The 16,629-nt window shown below is 45.3% G+C and overlaps 1 protein-coding gene across 1 annotated transcript in view; it reads right to left on the bottom strand.

The window, feature by feature from the left end:
• The window catches only part of LOC145345623 (dynein axonemal heavy chain 8-like), a 1,557,438-nt gene that overhangs the window by 756,240 nt on the left and 784,569 nt on the right, over positions 1 to 16,629 (bottom strand). The window contains exons 40-41 of the mRNA XM_080193457.1: positions 13,304 to 13,467; positions 1,450 to 1,552 (exon numbers count right to left, since the gene is read on the bottom strand). Of these exons, the coding sequence (XP_080049583.1) occupies positions 1,450 to 1,552; positions 13,304 to 13,467 (267 nt within the window). The remainder of the gene's footprint in view (positions 1 to 1,449; positions 1,553 to 13,303; positions 13,468 to 16,629) is intronic.

Here is a 16,629-nt window from a genome sequence, read left to right as displayed (position 1 = left end):
CTGGGGAAAACACCAGTTAGAGTCATGCTGAGCATAAAGGACATTATCTGTGCATGTTGGAGGCCAATCATCTCTGTCCTTGGGCATCATTGCAGGAGTTCCACAGGTAGTGTCTTGAGTCCAACCACCTTCAACTACATCATTCATGGTCTTCCCTCCATCATAAGATCAGAAGTGGGAATGTTAATTGGTGATAGCATTCAGCTCCATTCACAATTTCTCAGATATTGGATCAGTCTGTGTCTGCATGTAGCAAAACCTGAAAAACTTTCAGGCTTGGCAACTAATATTTGTGCCACATTATGCTAGTCAATGATTATCTCCAACAAGGGAGAGTATAATCTAATTTAACATAATTATCCCATCATTGACTATCCCACTATCAACATTCTGGCAACTTACTATTGAACTGGACTAACTATGTAATTACTGCAACTACAAGGGCAGGTCAGAGGATTCATACTCTGCAGTGATTAATTCATTCATTTCCTGACTCTGCAAAGTCTGTACACCATATACAGGGCACAAGTCATGACTGAGATGAAATACTCCCCATTTTCCTGGATGAACACATTCACTGTGCCCCCCTCCCATCCTCCGTCCCCGCAATCGGTATTTACTGCCTCCAAGTACTCCTGCACTGATCAGAACCCTCCATCCCCGGATCGGATTTGACATTCACCCCCTATTGGAGACAGGATTCACCCCCCACCACCTCCACCTGCCAATCAGAGCTGGCATCCACTTCCCCCATCTCTCCCCATTGGAGCCGGCATTCACCCCCACCCCTGATTGGAGCCGGCATTCACCCCTACCCATGAACGGAAGATGCATTCACCTCCACCTCTGATCAGAGCCAGCATTCACTCCCCTCACCCCATCAAAGTTGGAATTCGTCCTCCAGGTCCCCCCCACCCCCACCCCCCCACCCCCCCATCTCCCCAATCCTCCCCCCAATCCTCCCCCCATCAATCGGATCCGGCATCATTCATCCCTCACCCTCTAACAGTCAGTTTAGATGACTTTCCTCTAGTCATCAGACCCCTTCTCTCTTTCCCCCACCCACATAATCAATATTGGCAGTCAGCCCCCCCACCCCCAAATGCCCATCACTGGCATCTCCAGCTCCCACCTGCAGAAAGAAAGGGACCCCTCTCCTCCATGAGGTGCCCATTGGAGTCCTGTCCAGCCCTGGCACTGGCCCTGGGCAACACTTGGCACAACCAGGTTGACAAGCTGCCAACCTGTGCCAAATGACAGTGTCGGGGCATTGCCTGGTACAGCTGGCCATGTCCCTCTTCCCTGGGGACTATACTCACCTTAACACTCCGGGGCTCTTTCCCAACCTGAACTTTTCCTCGGCTATCACAAAAGAATTTCAAAGGTAAGAATCAATGATCATTTTACCAATTGATCGTGTTTTATTTTGTGAACAATAATGAAACAGACCTGGATGGTGTGTGAATCACTGGCTTGACCAAGGATTTCCAGTAAAGCTGGATCAGAGACAAAGAAGAACCTCGGGAAAAGCAATCTCTTCTTTTCCAAATATCTGGAAAAACAGAAATTTGAAAATACAGAAGAAAATTTCAGAAACAGTTTCTAATTCTCACTTTCCATCCTGTTTGCTTTGATTGTTAAACACACAATTAGTGCATTTCTGAATGGAGAGCAGTGACAAGTGGTGTTCCTCAGGGATCAGTGCTGGGACCTTTGCTGTTTATAATATATATAAATGATTTGGAGGAAAATGTGACTGGATAATTTGTAAGTTTGCGGACGTCACATAGGTTGGTGAATCTGTGGATAGCAATGAGGACAATCAGAGGATACGGCAGAATATAGATCAGTCGGAGACTTGGACGGAGAGATGGCAAATGGAACTTAATCTGGACAAATATGAGGTAATGCATTTTGGAAGGTCTAATACAGATAGGAAATATACAGTGAATGGCAAAGGGATCTGGGTGTACAGGTATACAGGTCACTGAAAGTGGCAATGCAGGTGGAGAAGGTAGTCAAGAAGGCAGACGGCATGCTTGCCTTCAGTGGTTGGGGTATTGAGTTTAAAAATTGGAAAGTCATGTTGATGCTTTATAGAACCGTAGTGAGGCCGCACTTGGAATACAATGTTCAATTCTGGTCGCCACACTACAAGAAAGATGTGCAGGCTTTGGAGAGGGTACAGAAAAGACTTACCAGGATGCTGCCTGGATTGGGATGCATGCCTTATGAAGATAGGTTGAGGGAGCTAGGTCTCTTCTCCCTGGAGAGATGAAGGTTGAGAGGTGACCTGATAGAGGTTTATAAAATGTTGAGAGGAATAGATAGGTTGGATTCTAGGAGGCTATTTCCCAGGGCTGAAATGGTCGCTACGAGAGAACACAGGTTTAAGGTGCTGGGGAGTAGGTATAGAGGAGATGTCAGGGGTAAGTTTTTCACTCAGAGGGTGGCGGGCGAGTGGAATCGGATCTCATCGGTGGTGGTGGAGGCGAACTCGTTGGGGTCTTTTAAGAGACTTCTGGATGAGTACATGGGATTTAATGGGATTGAGAGTTATAGATAGGCCTGGTAGGTAGGGATATGATCGGCGCAACTTGTGGGCCGAAGGGCCTGTTTGTGCTGTAGGTTCTATGTTCTATCACAGTCCTTCTCTGTGATTTCTATACTCACATTGTCCCTCCCATTAGTGAACACTGGCACAAAGTATTCACTTGGGCAGCACAGTGGCACAATGTTGCCTCACAGTGCCATGGACCCAGGTTCAATTCTAGTTTTGGGTGACTATGCTGAATGTGTACATTCTCCCTATATCTGTGTGGGTTTCCTATGGCTGTTCTGGTTTCCTCCCACAGTCCAAAGATGTGCAGGTTAAGTTGATTTGCCATGCTAAATTTCTCCTTAGTGTCCAAAGGTTAGGGGAATGATTGGAATGAATGTGTGGGGTTATGGAGATAGGGCTGGGGGCGGGCCTAGGTAAGATGCTCTGTTGGAGAATTGATGGCCTTTTTCTGCACTGTAGAGATTCCATGATTTAAAACCCAACCTTAAACACTTTATCCTCTGGCTCAACACACAAATCATTATTGTGATCCTTAATGAGCCCCTACTCTTCCCTTAGCTCACCTTTTATCCTTAATAAACTTTTGAAACAACTTATGACTTCCCTTTAGTTTAACTGCCAATGTCTTTCATGTTCCTTTTTGCTCTCCCAGTTTCCTTTTTAAGTTCTCTCTTGTCCATTCTATAATCCTCCAGGGTTTCTGCTGTTTTGAACCCTCGACATCTGCCATAAGCCTCCCTTTTTCTCTTTATCCAATGCTATTTCCAGAGTCCCATCCTTTTTCTTTATTGGAACACATTGTTTGTCCTGTAATCTCCCTATTTCCTTCCTGAACCTGTTCTATCATAGAATTACATTAAAATATCTACTCCCAGTCCACTCTGGCCAAATCAAATTTGATCTTATTAAAATCAACCTTCAGCTATTTTAGAAATTGATTTCTGGTCCAATTCTTGTCCTGTTCTACAGTCTTGAATCTAACAAAGTCCTGATCGTTGTCTACAAAATCATTCCCCACTGATACTTCAAGTACTTTCTGGTTTCATTACCTAAAATAAACTCCAATTCTCTCTTGTAGGACCTTCTACATACCGACGCTACAAGTTCTCCTGGACATATTTTAAGAACTGGGCTTTCACGCTATGATTACCCCAGGTAATGTTATAGAGTCATAGAGTTGTATAGCACAGAAAAGGTATTTTGGCCCATCAAGTCTGCATGGAAAATAACTACCACTAAAGGCAAGCTAATTCCATTCTCCTACACTTGTTCCATATTCTTGAATGTTGATATTTCAAATGATCATCCAAATATTGATTAAAGGTTGAAAGGTTTCCAGCCTCCAATACCTTTGCAGGCAGTGAATTCTAGATTCCCACTACCCTCTGAGTGAAAAAGTTTTTTCTCAAATCCTGTCTTGATTGACTCCTCAACCATGGGGAACAGCTGCTCCCTACTCACCCTGTTCATACCTCTCATGGAGAGTGCAGAGGAGGTTTACCAGGATGCTGCCTGGTATGGAAGGACTGGGTTATGAGGAAAGATTGCGCAAATTGGGACTGTTTTCCCTTGAAAGACGGTGACTGAGGGGAGATCTAATAGAGGTATATAAGATTATGAAGGGTATAGAGAAAACAGTGGTAAGCTTTTTCCTAGGTTGGAAACGCACATTACGAGGAGCCACGGGCTTAGGGTGAGGGGGCCGAGGTATAATTCGGATGTTCGAGGGAGGTCTTTCACACAGAGGGTAGTGGGGGTATGGAATACTCTGCCAAGCAAGGTGGTGGAGGCAGGCACGCTGGAGTTGTTTAAGAGTTACTTAGATAGGCACATGAGCAGGATGGAGATGGAGGGATATTGGAGACTGTTTTAAATAAGGTTCAGAAGCCTTGGGATGTCCCTGGGAATCAATTTATTCCTATGGACCTTCCAACATATTTTCTGACTCACTTGTTTCACTTGGGGATTCCCTTGAATGTGTGTATAAGGATGTGGATGATACTGATGTTTTTCTCTTTTAATCCACAGGTACTTTGGTCCGCCTTGTTATCCAACAAGGGGCATAAATGCGATGGGTTGTACGAGGGCTGCTCTTGGTTGTTTCGAGAATAGCCTAGTACTTCACATTAGTGTACGCTTAAACTGGACCAGATGCTGGGCAACACGACAACTCAGTGACTATCATGGTTTGCTGTGCAGACACATGAATTTGGGCCTGTGGCTGTGGGGGTTTGTGCATTCTCCCCGTGCTTGCGTGGGTTTTCTCTGGGTGCTCCGGTTTCCTCCCACACCCCAAAGGCTAATTGGTGTAACAAATTGTCCCTAAATTAGTCTTCCCTCAATGTGGAATGCCATAAGCATAGACAAAGGTCATGGATGGGGAGGGGACTTATAATGTTAAAATGGTGGCGCAGGCTCGTTGGGCTGAAGGGCCTGTTTCCCAGGCTGTTTTGATCTTTGATCTTTGTTATAATCTCATACACCTCAATTATGTCCCCTTTCAGCCTTCTCTGCTCTAAAGAAAACAGTTCAAGCCCATCCAGTCTCTCCTTATTGCTCAAATGCTCCATCCCAGGCAACATCCTGGTGAATCTCCTCTGAACTCCCTCTAGTGCTATCGTATACTTCCTATATTGAGGTGACCAGAACTGGATACAGGTTTGAGGAGTCGAAATCCCGTATTATCACTACTCTATTATTTTTACCCTTCTCTGAAATTTCCTTACACATCTGCTCTTCATTTCCCTAAGGGGGCCTATAGAACACTCCCAGCAATGTGATTACATCTTTTTGATTTTTAAGTTTGATACATATGCCTTAATTATAGAATCTTCCCTGATCAAAATTGTGACACTCCCTCTTTTATTTTCTTCCCTGACTTGCCTGAAGATCCTACATCCTGAAAGTTGCCAATCCTGCCCCTCTCTCAACCATGTCTCAGTATAGAAATAACATCATACCCAAATGTTTGAGTTTCTGACCTCAAATCATCTACCTTGTAGGTCAAACTCCTTGCATTAAAATAAATATCATCCAATCTTGCCAATCTTACTTGTGCCTTAACTGGCCTATATGTTCTGTGCATTCCTGATTCACTTGCTGACTCTTCCAATTTTGACTGTGTATCGCCACCTGCTGAACCTTCTCTCAGGATCCCACGCCACTGTCAAGTTGGTTTAGTCCCAACAGCACTTGCAAACTTCCCTGCAAGGACACTGGTCCTATTTCAGCTCAGATGCAACCCGTCCACTTGGTACAGATCCCCTACGGCCCCAAAAACAGCCCCAAGATGTCCCAGAAATCAAAACCCCTCCTTCCTGCACCATCTCTCCAGCCATGCTTTCATCTGGACTAACATATTTCCATACTCACTAGCATGTGGCACTGGAAGTAATCCAGTGACTACTACCTTCTGGATCCTGTTTTTCAATCTTATTTACAGTTTCGTAACTTCTGCTTGCAGGACCTCAACCCTTTCTCTACCTATATTATTTGTACCGATATATACCATAATCTCGATCTGTTTGCCCTCACTTTTCAGAATGCCCTGCAGCTGTTCAGTGACATCCCTGACCCTGTGTGGCAGCACATCACTCCGGAGTCTCTTTTGAGGCCAGAGAAACACTTGTCTGTTCCTCATATAGTTGAATCCCCATCCATTGTAGTCCTACCATTCTCTCCACTCCCTTTATGTGCAGCGTACCCACCCAATAGTGCCATGACGTTTGCTCCACTGCTTTTGAATGCCCTGTGAAATGGCCGAGCAAAACATTCAGTTCAATGGCAATTAGGGATGTGCAATAAATGTTGGACTAACCAGCAATGCCCACATCCCATGATTGAATCAAAATGAAAAATCAAGTGTGGTAGGGAAATTATTGGAGAGGAATCTTTGAAACAGGATATATTCCCACTTGGAAATAAGTAAACGTATTAGTGAGAGACAACATGGTTTTGTGAAGGGGAGGTCATGTCTCATGAACGTGATCGAGTTTTTCGAGGAAGTGACGAAGATGATTGATGAAGATAGGGCAGTGGATGTTGTCTACATGGATTTCAGTAAGACCTTTGACAAGGTCCCTCATGGCAGACTGGTGCAGAAAGTGAAATCACATGGGATTGAAGGTGAGCTGACAAGGTGGACACAGAATTGGCTCAGTCATAGAAGACAGGAAGTAGCAGTAGAAAGGTGCACTTCTAAATGGAGGGCTGTGACAAGTGGCTTTCCTCAGGGATCAGTGCTGGGAACTTTGCTATTTGTAATGTATATAAATGATTGAGGAAAATGTAACTGGTTTGATTAGATGATCTGGAGGAGGGAACCGAGTGTATGGTGTCGAAATTTGCTGATGACACCAAGATTGGTGGAATGGTAAATTGTGCGGAGGGTGTGGAGAGTCTGCAGAAGGATCTAGATAGGCTGGGCAAATGGGCCAGGAACTGGCAAATGGAATTTAATGTTGGCAAGTGTGAAGTTGTCCACTTTGGTAGGAATAATGGTAGGAAGGACTATTACTTACATTGAGAAAAACTGCAGCATGCAACGGTGCAGAGGGACCCCAGGGTCCTTGTGCATGAGTCGCAAAAACCAAGCCTGCAGGTGCAGCAGGTGGTCAGGAAGGCGAATGGGATGCTGGCCTTCATAGCGAGGGGGATTGAATATAAAAGTAGGGAGGTCTTGCTGCAACTGTACAGGGCACTGGTGAGGCCGCAGCTGGAGTACTGTGTGCAGTTTTGGTCGCCGCACTTATGCAAGGATATTTTGGCCTTGGAGGGAGTGCAAAGGAAGTTTACTAGGCTGATACCGGAGTTGAGGGGGTTGAACTATGAGGAGAGGCTGAATAAACTAGGCTTGTACTCGTTAGAGTTTAGAAGAATGAGGGGAGATCTCATTGAGACGTATAAGATGATGAATGGGATGGATAGGATAGAGGTGGAGAGGCTCTTCCCACTCAGAAAGGACAGTAGGACTAGAGGGCACAGCCTCAAGATAAGGGGGGTGCAGTTTAGAACGGAGTTGAGGAGGAACTTCTTCACTCAAAGGGTGGTGAATCTCTGGAATTCTCTGCCCGTTGAAGTGGTGGAGGCTACCTCGCTAAATATATTTAAGACGCGGGTAGATAGGTTTTTGGTAGGCAAGGGGATTAAGGGTTATGGGGAGAAGGCGGGAAAGTGGAACTGAGCCACGACAGATCAGCCATGATCTTATTGAATGGCGGGGCAGGCTCGAAGGGCTAAATGGCCTACTCCTGCTCCTATTTCTTATGTTCTTATGTTCTTATGAGTAAATTTGCAGATGACACAAAGATTGTTGGATTTATGGAAAGTGATGAGGACCATTATAGAATACAACAGGTTAGAGATTGATTAGAGACTTGGGCGGAGAGATGGCAGATGGAGTTTGATCCGGACAAGTAGTGTGTTTTGTAAGATCAAATAAAGATAGGAAATATACAGTAAATGGCAGAATCCTTTAGAGTATTGATAGCAGAGGGATCTGGGTGTACAGGTACACACGTCACTAAAAGTGGCAATGCAGATGGAGAAGGTAGTCAAGAAGGCATGCACATGCTTGCCTTCATCAGCCGGAGTATTGAGTTTAAAAATTGGTAAGTCATGTTGTTGCTTTAGTTTGGCTGCTCTTGGAATATAGTGTTCAATTCTGGTTGCCACATTACCAGAAGGATGTGGAGGCTTTGGAGAGGGTATAGTAAAGATTTAGAAGGATGTTGTCTGGTTATGGACGGCATTAGCTATGAGGAGAGATTGGAGAAACTTGGTTTGTTCTCACTGGAAAGACAGAGGTTGAGGGGCAAGCTGTTAGAAGTCAAAAAGATTATGAGGAGTATGTGAGATGTTAAGGGGTTAACATCCCATGAATCTCCTATGATCTTGGCCATTTGTAAAAAAGGTTTTGCAAGCAGAGATCCTGCAGAATTGCAAACGCAGCTGGTTGCTTTAAGATCAAGTGAAAAGTTGTGATTAACTGCATCTTGTTTGAACCAAACTGTGCTGATACTCCCTAGTCTGAATTGTCACCCAGGTCATGTAAATAACAAAATATAATGAAACTTTTGCTTTATTGAATCAATCTAGACTGGACTTGGCTAAATGCTGTCCTTGTTGGAAGGAGATAACATTCACTTTATGGGCAAAGTAACGTCCCAAGATATATGAGAACGGCTATCTCACACTGGAGCAATGGCGGACATGCAGTTTTGATGGCAACCCGGGTGTGGGGGAGGGTTGGGGGAGGGGGGGTGGTTCGACATATTTTTACTCACATACTGTATTTGTACTTACTTTTGCTGTTGCTAAGCACGTGATCTGGGTGAAGTTATACTGTGTGTACGTGACTAATTGCTGTAAAAAGAGTATAAAGGGGGAGAATCCCCCCGTTCAAGAGAGTATCACTCGGCTAAGCTCAGGACACTGTTCTGAGTTAGTATAACGATCCTCAGAGAGCTTGTACTTGCTTGAGAATAAAGGACTGGGTTTTCTTATACAGATCAGTGTCTCGTTTTTGCATCAAGTACATAAGGGTCTCTGAAAAACGAACCTGACACATGGACAGAGTGGATATTCAGAAATATTTTCCCAGGGTGGAAGAGTCAATTACTAGAGGGCATAGGTTTAAGGGGCAATGTTTAAAGGAGATGTACGAGGCAAGTTTTTTACACAGAGGGTGGTGGGTGTTTGGATCTCACTGCCAGCAGCAACGCTCCTTCTCCATCACCGGAAAAAACCCGATGATATGATGCGAGGTGCTGTCCGTGTTGTACGTGGCACAAGTGTAGCCTATCCCCAGATCCTGCACTGCAGCAGTGACCCAGGCCATCTTCAAATTTATCTGGAGATCAAAGAAGGATTGCATCCAGAGGGAAGTGATGACAAATCTCTAGAGAACAGAGGGAAAAATGTTCCCAATGCCGCCCTCATTCTGATGGCCACCTTTGTGAGCAGCTGCATCAAGCTGTGTGTAAATTCTCGGTACACTAAAGCAAGTGCCACTACTTTTTGAGATTCTACCTGTCCCAAGTGTTGCAGAGGATGGGCCTAACCACACTGCCACAAATGCTCCAAGTAGTTGGACTATACCGCACCACCTGTATTTTGTGGAGAAATTTTTCAGCAAATACACCTTTGACTACATGGCGATCAGGCAGTGGTCAGCGCATAACGTCCTCGAGGCCCTGAGAGAAAAGGAGATGGCTGATTCTGTCAGATGGTTCCCTGAGCAGACTGTCAGTGTCATCTGGCAGAATGCTTCATCACCAGAACTCACAAACAAGCACCAAAACCTGGCTTGGCTGGTGGTGAAAAGGACATTCCCTGTCAAATCCTTTATGCATGCTCGAGGTCTCAACATCACCGCATGCTGCCCTCGAAGGTGATGAGATGGTCGCACACTTCCTTGTGGAATGTGCCTTTGCAAAGAAAGTCTGGAGTGAGTTGAAATGGTATTTGTTGAGGGTCATCCCGAACACTCAGTGACACAGGGCTCTGTGCTCTAAGGGCTGTTTCCGGGGACGCACACCACGACAAACATCAACTGCTGCTGGGGGGTCATCAACTTGGTGAAGGACGGACTTTGGTCCACCTGAAACTTGCTGATCTTCCAGTTCCTCGGCCGAGTGTTGCAGACTGGCACATTCCAAGGTCCAGGACTACATGCTGAGGGATGCGCTGAAGCTTGGGGCAGCCGCCACAAAGGCACAATGAGGAAAGGCCACACTGTAAAGCCTTTCAACGGAGGCAGGCTGAGGGCCCGGGAACTGCAGAATACCCTCGGCCTGCGTAACTGTGCGCCAATCTGAAAAATAACAGCACACAGTAAAATCTGAGGCATGTATATAGTAATAAGCAATGAAATATAATGAATGTAAGGTTGTGCAAATAAGCATACTGGAGAAATGTTTTTTTTGCACTGTTTGTAATTTTTCGATCAGTCATTTTGCAATAGCTTATTTGAGAGACTATTTTTATGAACAAAGTATATTTTTGAAATTAAAAAAATTTTTTTTCTCAACAGGAGAAGGTGGAAGAGAGAATGTCCAGGTTGCGTGGAGGCCTTAATTATGATGGCTGCTTCGCCAAGGCAGCGGGAAGTGTAGACAGAGTCAGTGGTTGGGTGGTTAGTTTACATTCATGACCTTTTGTCATTCCTTGAGTGTGAGTGGAGGCAGGACTTCACAGAGAGTATGAGAGGAGTTAGGAATGCACAAGGAGAGCACAACAGGAAATGGAAGCTTGCAAAGAGTGTGAAAGGAGGCAGGTATTTAGCAAGAGCATGAGTGGAGGTGGGAAATCACAGAGAGTGCGAGAGGAGTTGGGAGTTTAAAAAGAAGGCGAGAGGAGGTTATAGCACACAAGGAATTCTCTGGAATTCTCTGCCCATTGAAGTGGTAGCGGCTACCTTGCTGAATATATTTAAGTCACGGGTGGATAGGTGTCTGATAGACAGGGGAATTAAGGGTTATGGGGAGAAAGCGGGAAAGTGGAACTGATCCACTTCAGATCAACCATGGTCTTATTGAATGGCGGGGCAGGCTCGAAGGCTAGATGGCCTACTCCTGTTCCTATTTCTTATGTTCTTATGTTAAGAGCGTGGGAAGAGGCAAAAGTTTGCAGAAAGCACAAGAGGAGCTGGGAGTTCAAACAGGGTGCAAAAGAAGGCAGGGGCTGACAAAGAGTGTGAGTGTAGCGGGAGTTCACGGAGAGCGCAAGAGGAGGCAAGAGTTTAAAAGGTGTGTGGGAGGAGGCTGGAGGTCATAAACAGCACAAGAGGAGGTGAGAGTTGACAAAGAGAGTGAGTGCAGTCAGGAGTTCACAGAAAGTATGAGAGGAGTTGGGGGCTCACACAAAGTGAGAGTTCAGAAAGCATGTGTGAGGAGACAGGTTTACAAAGAGTGTAAGAGGAGCCGGGAGTAACAAGGAACATGAAAGGAGCCAGGAGTTCAAAAAGACCTTGAGACGAGGCGGGAGCTCACAAAGAGAACAAGAGGAGCTGGAAATTTAAACCTATTTGGCAACAGGAAGTGTCACATATTGGCACAGCATCATACACTAAAACAATCAAGTCAGGAAATGCAGCTGCATTAATTTTTAAGGGAGTAAGGCCAGGCTGCATAGCCTTTGCTTTAACGGCAGCAGTATTACAGGTAAAATGGATGAGTTAATGCTGATGGTGGAAGTGTGATTTGATAGCCGTCACAGAGACATGATTGAAGGAAGGACAGCATTGGCAACTCAACAATCCAGGATATAGAATTTTTAGGTGAGACAGAGGAGGAGGTAAAAGAGGAAGGGGCATTCCATTATTAGTGACAGTTACTTACTGCAGTAAGAATAGATGTCTTGGTGAGGACATTGAATTAGGCTTTGTGAGTAGAGCTTAAGAATTAAAAAAAAGGGACAGCACATTATTATAGACCCCCAGATAATCAACAGAATATTGAGGAGCAAATATGTGCTCAATTTGTGGAGGTATGTAAAACAACAACAATAGGGTAGTTATTTTAGCTAATTTCAACTTTCCAAATATTAACTGGGATATATTTTGTATTACAGAGGGATCTAGGTGTATGTGTACATAGATCCCTGAAAGTTGGGAATCAAGTAGATAAGGTAGTTAGGAAGGCATACAGTGTCTTGGCGTTTATTGGTAGGGGGATTGAATTTAGGAGCCGCAGCGTCATGTTGCAACTGTACAAAACTCTGGTGCGTCCGCACTTGGAGTATTGTGTACAGTTCTGGACCCCACATTATAGGAAGGATGTGGAGGCTTTGGAGAGGGTGCAGAGGAGGTTTACCAGGATGTTGCCTGGTATGGAGGGAAGGTCCTATGAGGAGAGACTGAGGGATTTGATGTTGTTTTCGCTAGAAAGAAGGCGGCTAAGAGGGGACCTTATTGAAACATATAAGATGATTAGAGGTTTAGATAGGGTGGACAGTGATAGCCTTTTTCCTCGGATGGAGAAAGCTAGCACAAGGGGGCATAGCTTTAAATTAAGGGGTGGTAGATATAGGACGGATGTCAGAGGTAGGTTCTTTACCCAGAGGGTGGTGAGGGATTGGAATGCCCTGCCTGCTGCAGTTGTAGATGCGCCTAGTTTGGGGGCGTTTAAGAGATCCGTGGATACGTTTATGGATGGAAAGGGATTGGTTTAGGTTAGAGGGTCATTGCTTTTTTAATTGGTCGGCGCAACATCATGGGCCGAAGGGCCTGTTCTGCACTGTAATGTTCTATGTTCTATGTAAGGGCTTGGATGGAGTAGATTTCTTGAAATTTTTACATGAGAACATTTTAGAACAATATGTGGAGGGTTCAACAAGGGAAGGAGTTCTGATGGACCCAATTCTGGGGAATGAAGCTGAACAGGTGGTTGAGGTAGTGGTGGGGAGCATTTTAGTGATAGCAGTCACAACATGATACTATCTAAGCATGTTTTGGAGAAGAAAATGGACAAGTTGCAAAAAAAAGTTTGAATTGGAGGGGAGTAGAGTTTAGTAAAATAAAGCAGGATCTGGCTCAGGTAGACTGGGAACAGCTATTAATGAGGAGCTTGAAAAAACAGTTAGGAATGCAAAGAGAGGATATGGGAAATCTCTGGCTGGTAAAAGTAAGAAAAATCCCAATATATTCTGGAAGTATATCAATGAGAAGAGAATAACCAGGAAAAGAGTAGGGCCCATTATAGACCAAGGGAGCCCTATCGTTCTACAATCTAGTTTTCTTACCCTGTTAGTGATTTTTGGCAAACCTCCAATTGTTCCTGTAAGTGAGGCAGAAGCTGTCCCATAATGTCATCTCCAACACAACACTGGACAACAGTTGGAATTTCATGAGCTCGTTGCATAATTTTTATCCATGATTTGTCAACATTTTGAAATCGTTTTGCTTCCTAGAGAAAATATTAAGTTTTGCAAAGTAAGAATTGCACTTATATCAAGGTAATTCGCTGGACAACTTCAGGTCAATTCAGCTTGATTAAAACATTGTGGGCATAATCTTACTGATTTGCCACACCAGTCAATCAGTGTGCTGAACTGGGAAGATAGCATGAGAGGTCAAAAATCGAATTTGCACCCGGAGTGAATTGGCTTGCTATCTTTCAGATCCTGTTTTACCAGTAAGAATGGCTATCAGCATTGCAGCCTATTTGCATCAGATTGCCTACATTTGAAAGTACTTACCAAGTTTGGTATGGCTTATTCTGCCCTCCCAAATGCTTCCAACCTCACCAGCGTGCTGTTTCAGCTATATTGGGGACCAGATGCCATGGCCATGTCAGCAGTGGGGAGGGGGCTGGAGGCCCTTAAACTCCCCAGTTGGTCAGGGGCATGGTGGGCATTGCCCATCAAACAGCAGCCACCTGGAAGTGCCCACCTGGCACTCTGGCAGTGGCTGGTTGGGCACTCGAAGTGTACCAGGGCAAAACCAAGGGGGTGGTTCCTAAGTAGGGTGGGGCCCAAATGGGGTTAGGGCTATGATTGGAAGGCTATGCACAATGAATAGCGGTTTATTCAGTGGGGGCCGAAGCAAAGGGAATTGCTTTGCAAGAAGGGGCTTTGGAAGGAGGTGGTCAGGCAAGGGGAGATTTTGCAAGGGGCTAATCGTGCAAGGGGGTCTATACTTGGGGGTGAACATTCAATGGGGGGGAGCTGTACAGAGGTGTGTCGCAGAGGGGGTCATGACAGGGGGGCATGCTGGAGACCCAATAAGGTACTTATACAGGGCGGGTCCTGTTGCCCCAGTGCCATGACCCGTACTGGTGTGAGATGAGGAGTTGTCGCTGATGATAGGGGTGGAGGTGGAGGGGTTCGATGTCCATAGGGTAGGTTTGGGAGGAGGTGTCCCGAGCATAAAGGGGTGCCCTGAATAATGGCACACAACAGTACTGAAGCCAGCCAATTTCACTGGCATACTTAGGCCATGCCCCCACTCCTCGCCCCTCTGTACCGGCACCAAAACTCCTAGCTGTTTAAGAAATTGACAGAGTGCCGGCAGCTTGCAGTGCTGAGCTTGTCCAAAAGACCAGCGAAGAGGACTCCCATTTTCAAGCTGTTGTGCCACTTAGGGCATGATATTATCACCTTGTCCTATCCAACATTTGGCGAGGTGACCTGTTAAAATCGAGCAGGAGGCAAAAAAATAAGGTTCGCGTCCCATCTTTCGATTCCTCTGATCTTTCAGAACTGTTTTGCTGGCAGGGTCCAACTGCCAGAGTGCAGTTGGCACTGGCAGGCTGGCATTACCAGATGGTCACTGCCCAAATACTGGGGCTTCAAAGGCATCCATGACCACACAACATGGCCACCACATCTAGTATCCCTTTGTGGCTGCACCCAAGGTTCAAAAATATCGTAGGAACAGGGATGACCATGCTTCAAACCGACTCAGTGGATAGAATTCACTCCCAAAAAATTATAAGGGTGCAATCTTATGAAAAAAGTGCCAAACTAGCACGAAAATAGGAGTGAATAAACATAAGAACATAAGTACATAAGAAATAGGAGCAGGAGTAGGCCATCTAGCCCCTTGAGCCTGCCCCGCCATTCAATAAGATCATGGCTGATCTGAAGTGGCTCAGTTCCACTTTCCCGCTTTCTCCCCATAACCCTTTATTCCCTTGTCTATCAGAAATCTATCTACCCGTGACTTAAATATATTCAGTGAGGTAGCCTCCACCACTTCAACGGGCAGAGAATTCCAGAGATTCACCACCCTTTGAGTGAAGAAGTTCCTCCTCAACTCTGTTCCAAACTGCCCCTCCCCTTATTTTGAGGCTGTGCCCTCTAGTTCTGCTATCCTTTCTAAGCGGAAAGAATCTCTCTACCTCTAACCTATCTAGCCCCTTCATTATCTTGTAAGTCTCTATAAGATCCCCCCACAGCCTTCTAAACTCTAACGAGCACAGACCCAGTCTATTCAATCTCTTTTCATAAGCTAACCCCCTCATCTCCGGTATCAGCCTGGTGAACCTTCTCTGTACCCCCTCCAAGGCCAATATATCCTTTCGCAAGTGCGGCGACCAAAACTGCACACAGTACTCCAGCTGCGGCCTCACCAGTGCCCTATACAATTGCAGCAAGACCTCCCTGCTTTTATACTCTATCCCCCTCGCTATAAAGGCCAGCATTCCATTCGCCTTCTTGATCACCTGCTGCACCTGCAGACTGGGTTTTTGGATTTGTGCACAAGGACCCCCAGGTCCCTCTGCACCGTAGCATGCTGCAGCTTTTCACCATTTAAATAATAATCCCTCCTACTATTATTTCTACCAAAGTGGATAACCTCACATTTACTCACATTATGCTCCATCTGCCAGGTCCTCGCCCACTCACTCAGCCTATCCTGATCTCTGTACAGACTTTCTGCGCCTTCCACACAATTCGCTTTTCCACTCATCTTTGTGTCATCGGCAAATTTTGTTACCCTACACTCAGCCCCCTCCTCCAGATCGTCTATGTGTGGTGACTAAGGGATTCTCACAGTAATTTCATTGCAGTGACTTAATAAATAATACGTAAGCTTTAAAGAATGCCACCTTCATTACCCTGTCCACCTGCGGCTCCACCTTCAATGAGCTATAAATCTGTACCCCCTAGATCTCTTTGTTCTTTAACTCTCCCCAACACCCTACCATTAACTGAATAAGTCTTTTCCCATTTTGATTTACAAGAAATGCATCACCTCACATTTATCTAAATTAAACTCCATCTACCATTCGTCAGCCCACTGGCCCAACTGATCAGGATCCCATTGCAATCCTGGATAACCTTCATTGTCCATGATGTCACCAATCGTGGTGTCAGCTGCAAACTTACTAACCACGCCTTCTAAATTCTCACCCAAAACATTAATATGAATGACAAATAACAGTGGACCCAGCATCAATCCCTGAGGCACACCACTGGTCACAAGGCCTCCAGTTTGAAAAACAACTCTCTACAACTGCACTCTGTCTTCTGTCATCAAGCCAATTTATGTATTCAATTGGCTTCTTAGTCCTTGTTTCAAGATGGTTCGGATGGGTCGCAGACCCTTTGCACCTGGCTCATGG

Source organism: Carcharhinus amblyrhynchos, chromosome 7, assembly GCF_965287045.1.
Source record: "Carcharhinus amblyrhynchos chromosome 7, sCarAmb.v2.hapA, whole genome shotgun sequence".
Lineage (NCBI taxonomy): Eukaryota > Metazoa > Chordata > Chondrichthyes > Carcharhiniformes > Carcharhinidae > Carcharhinus > Carcharhinus amblyrhynchos.
This window is presented reverse-complemented; position numbering and strand designations above follow the sequence as displayed.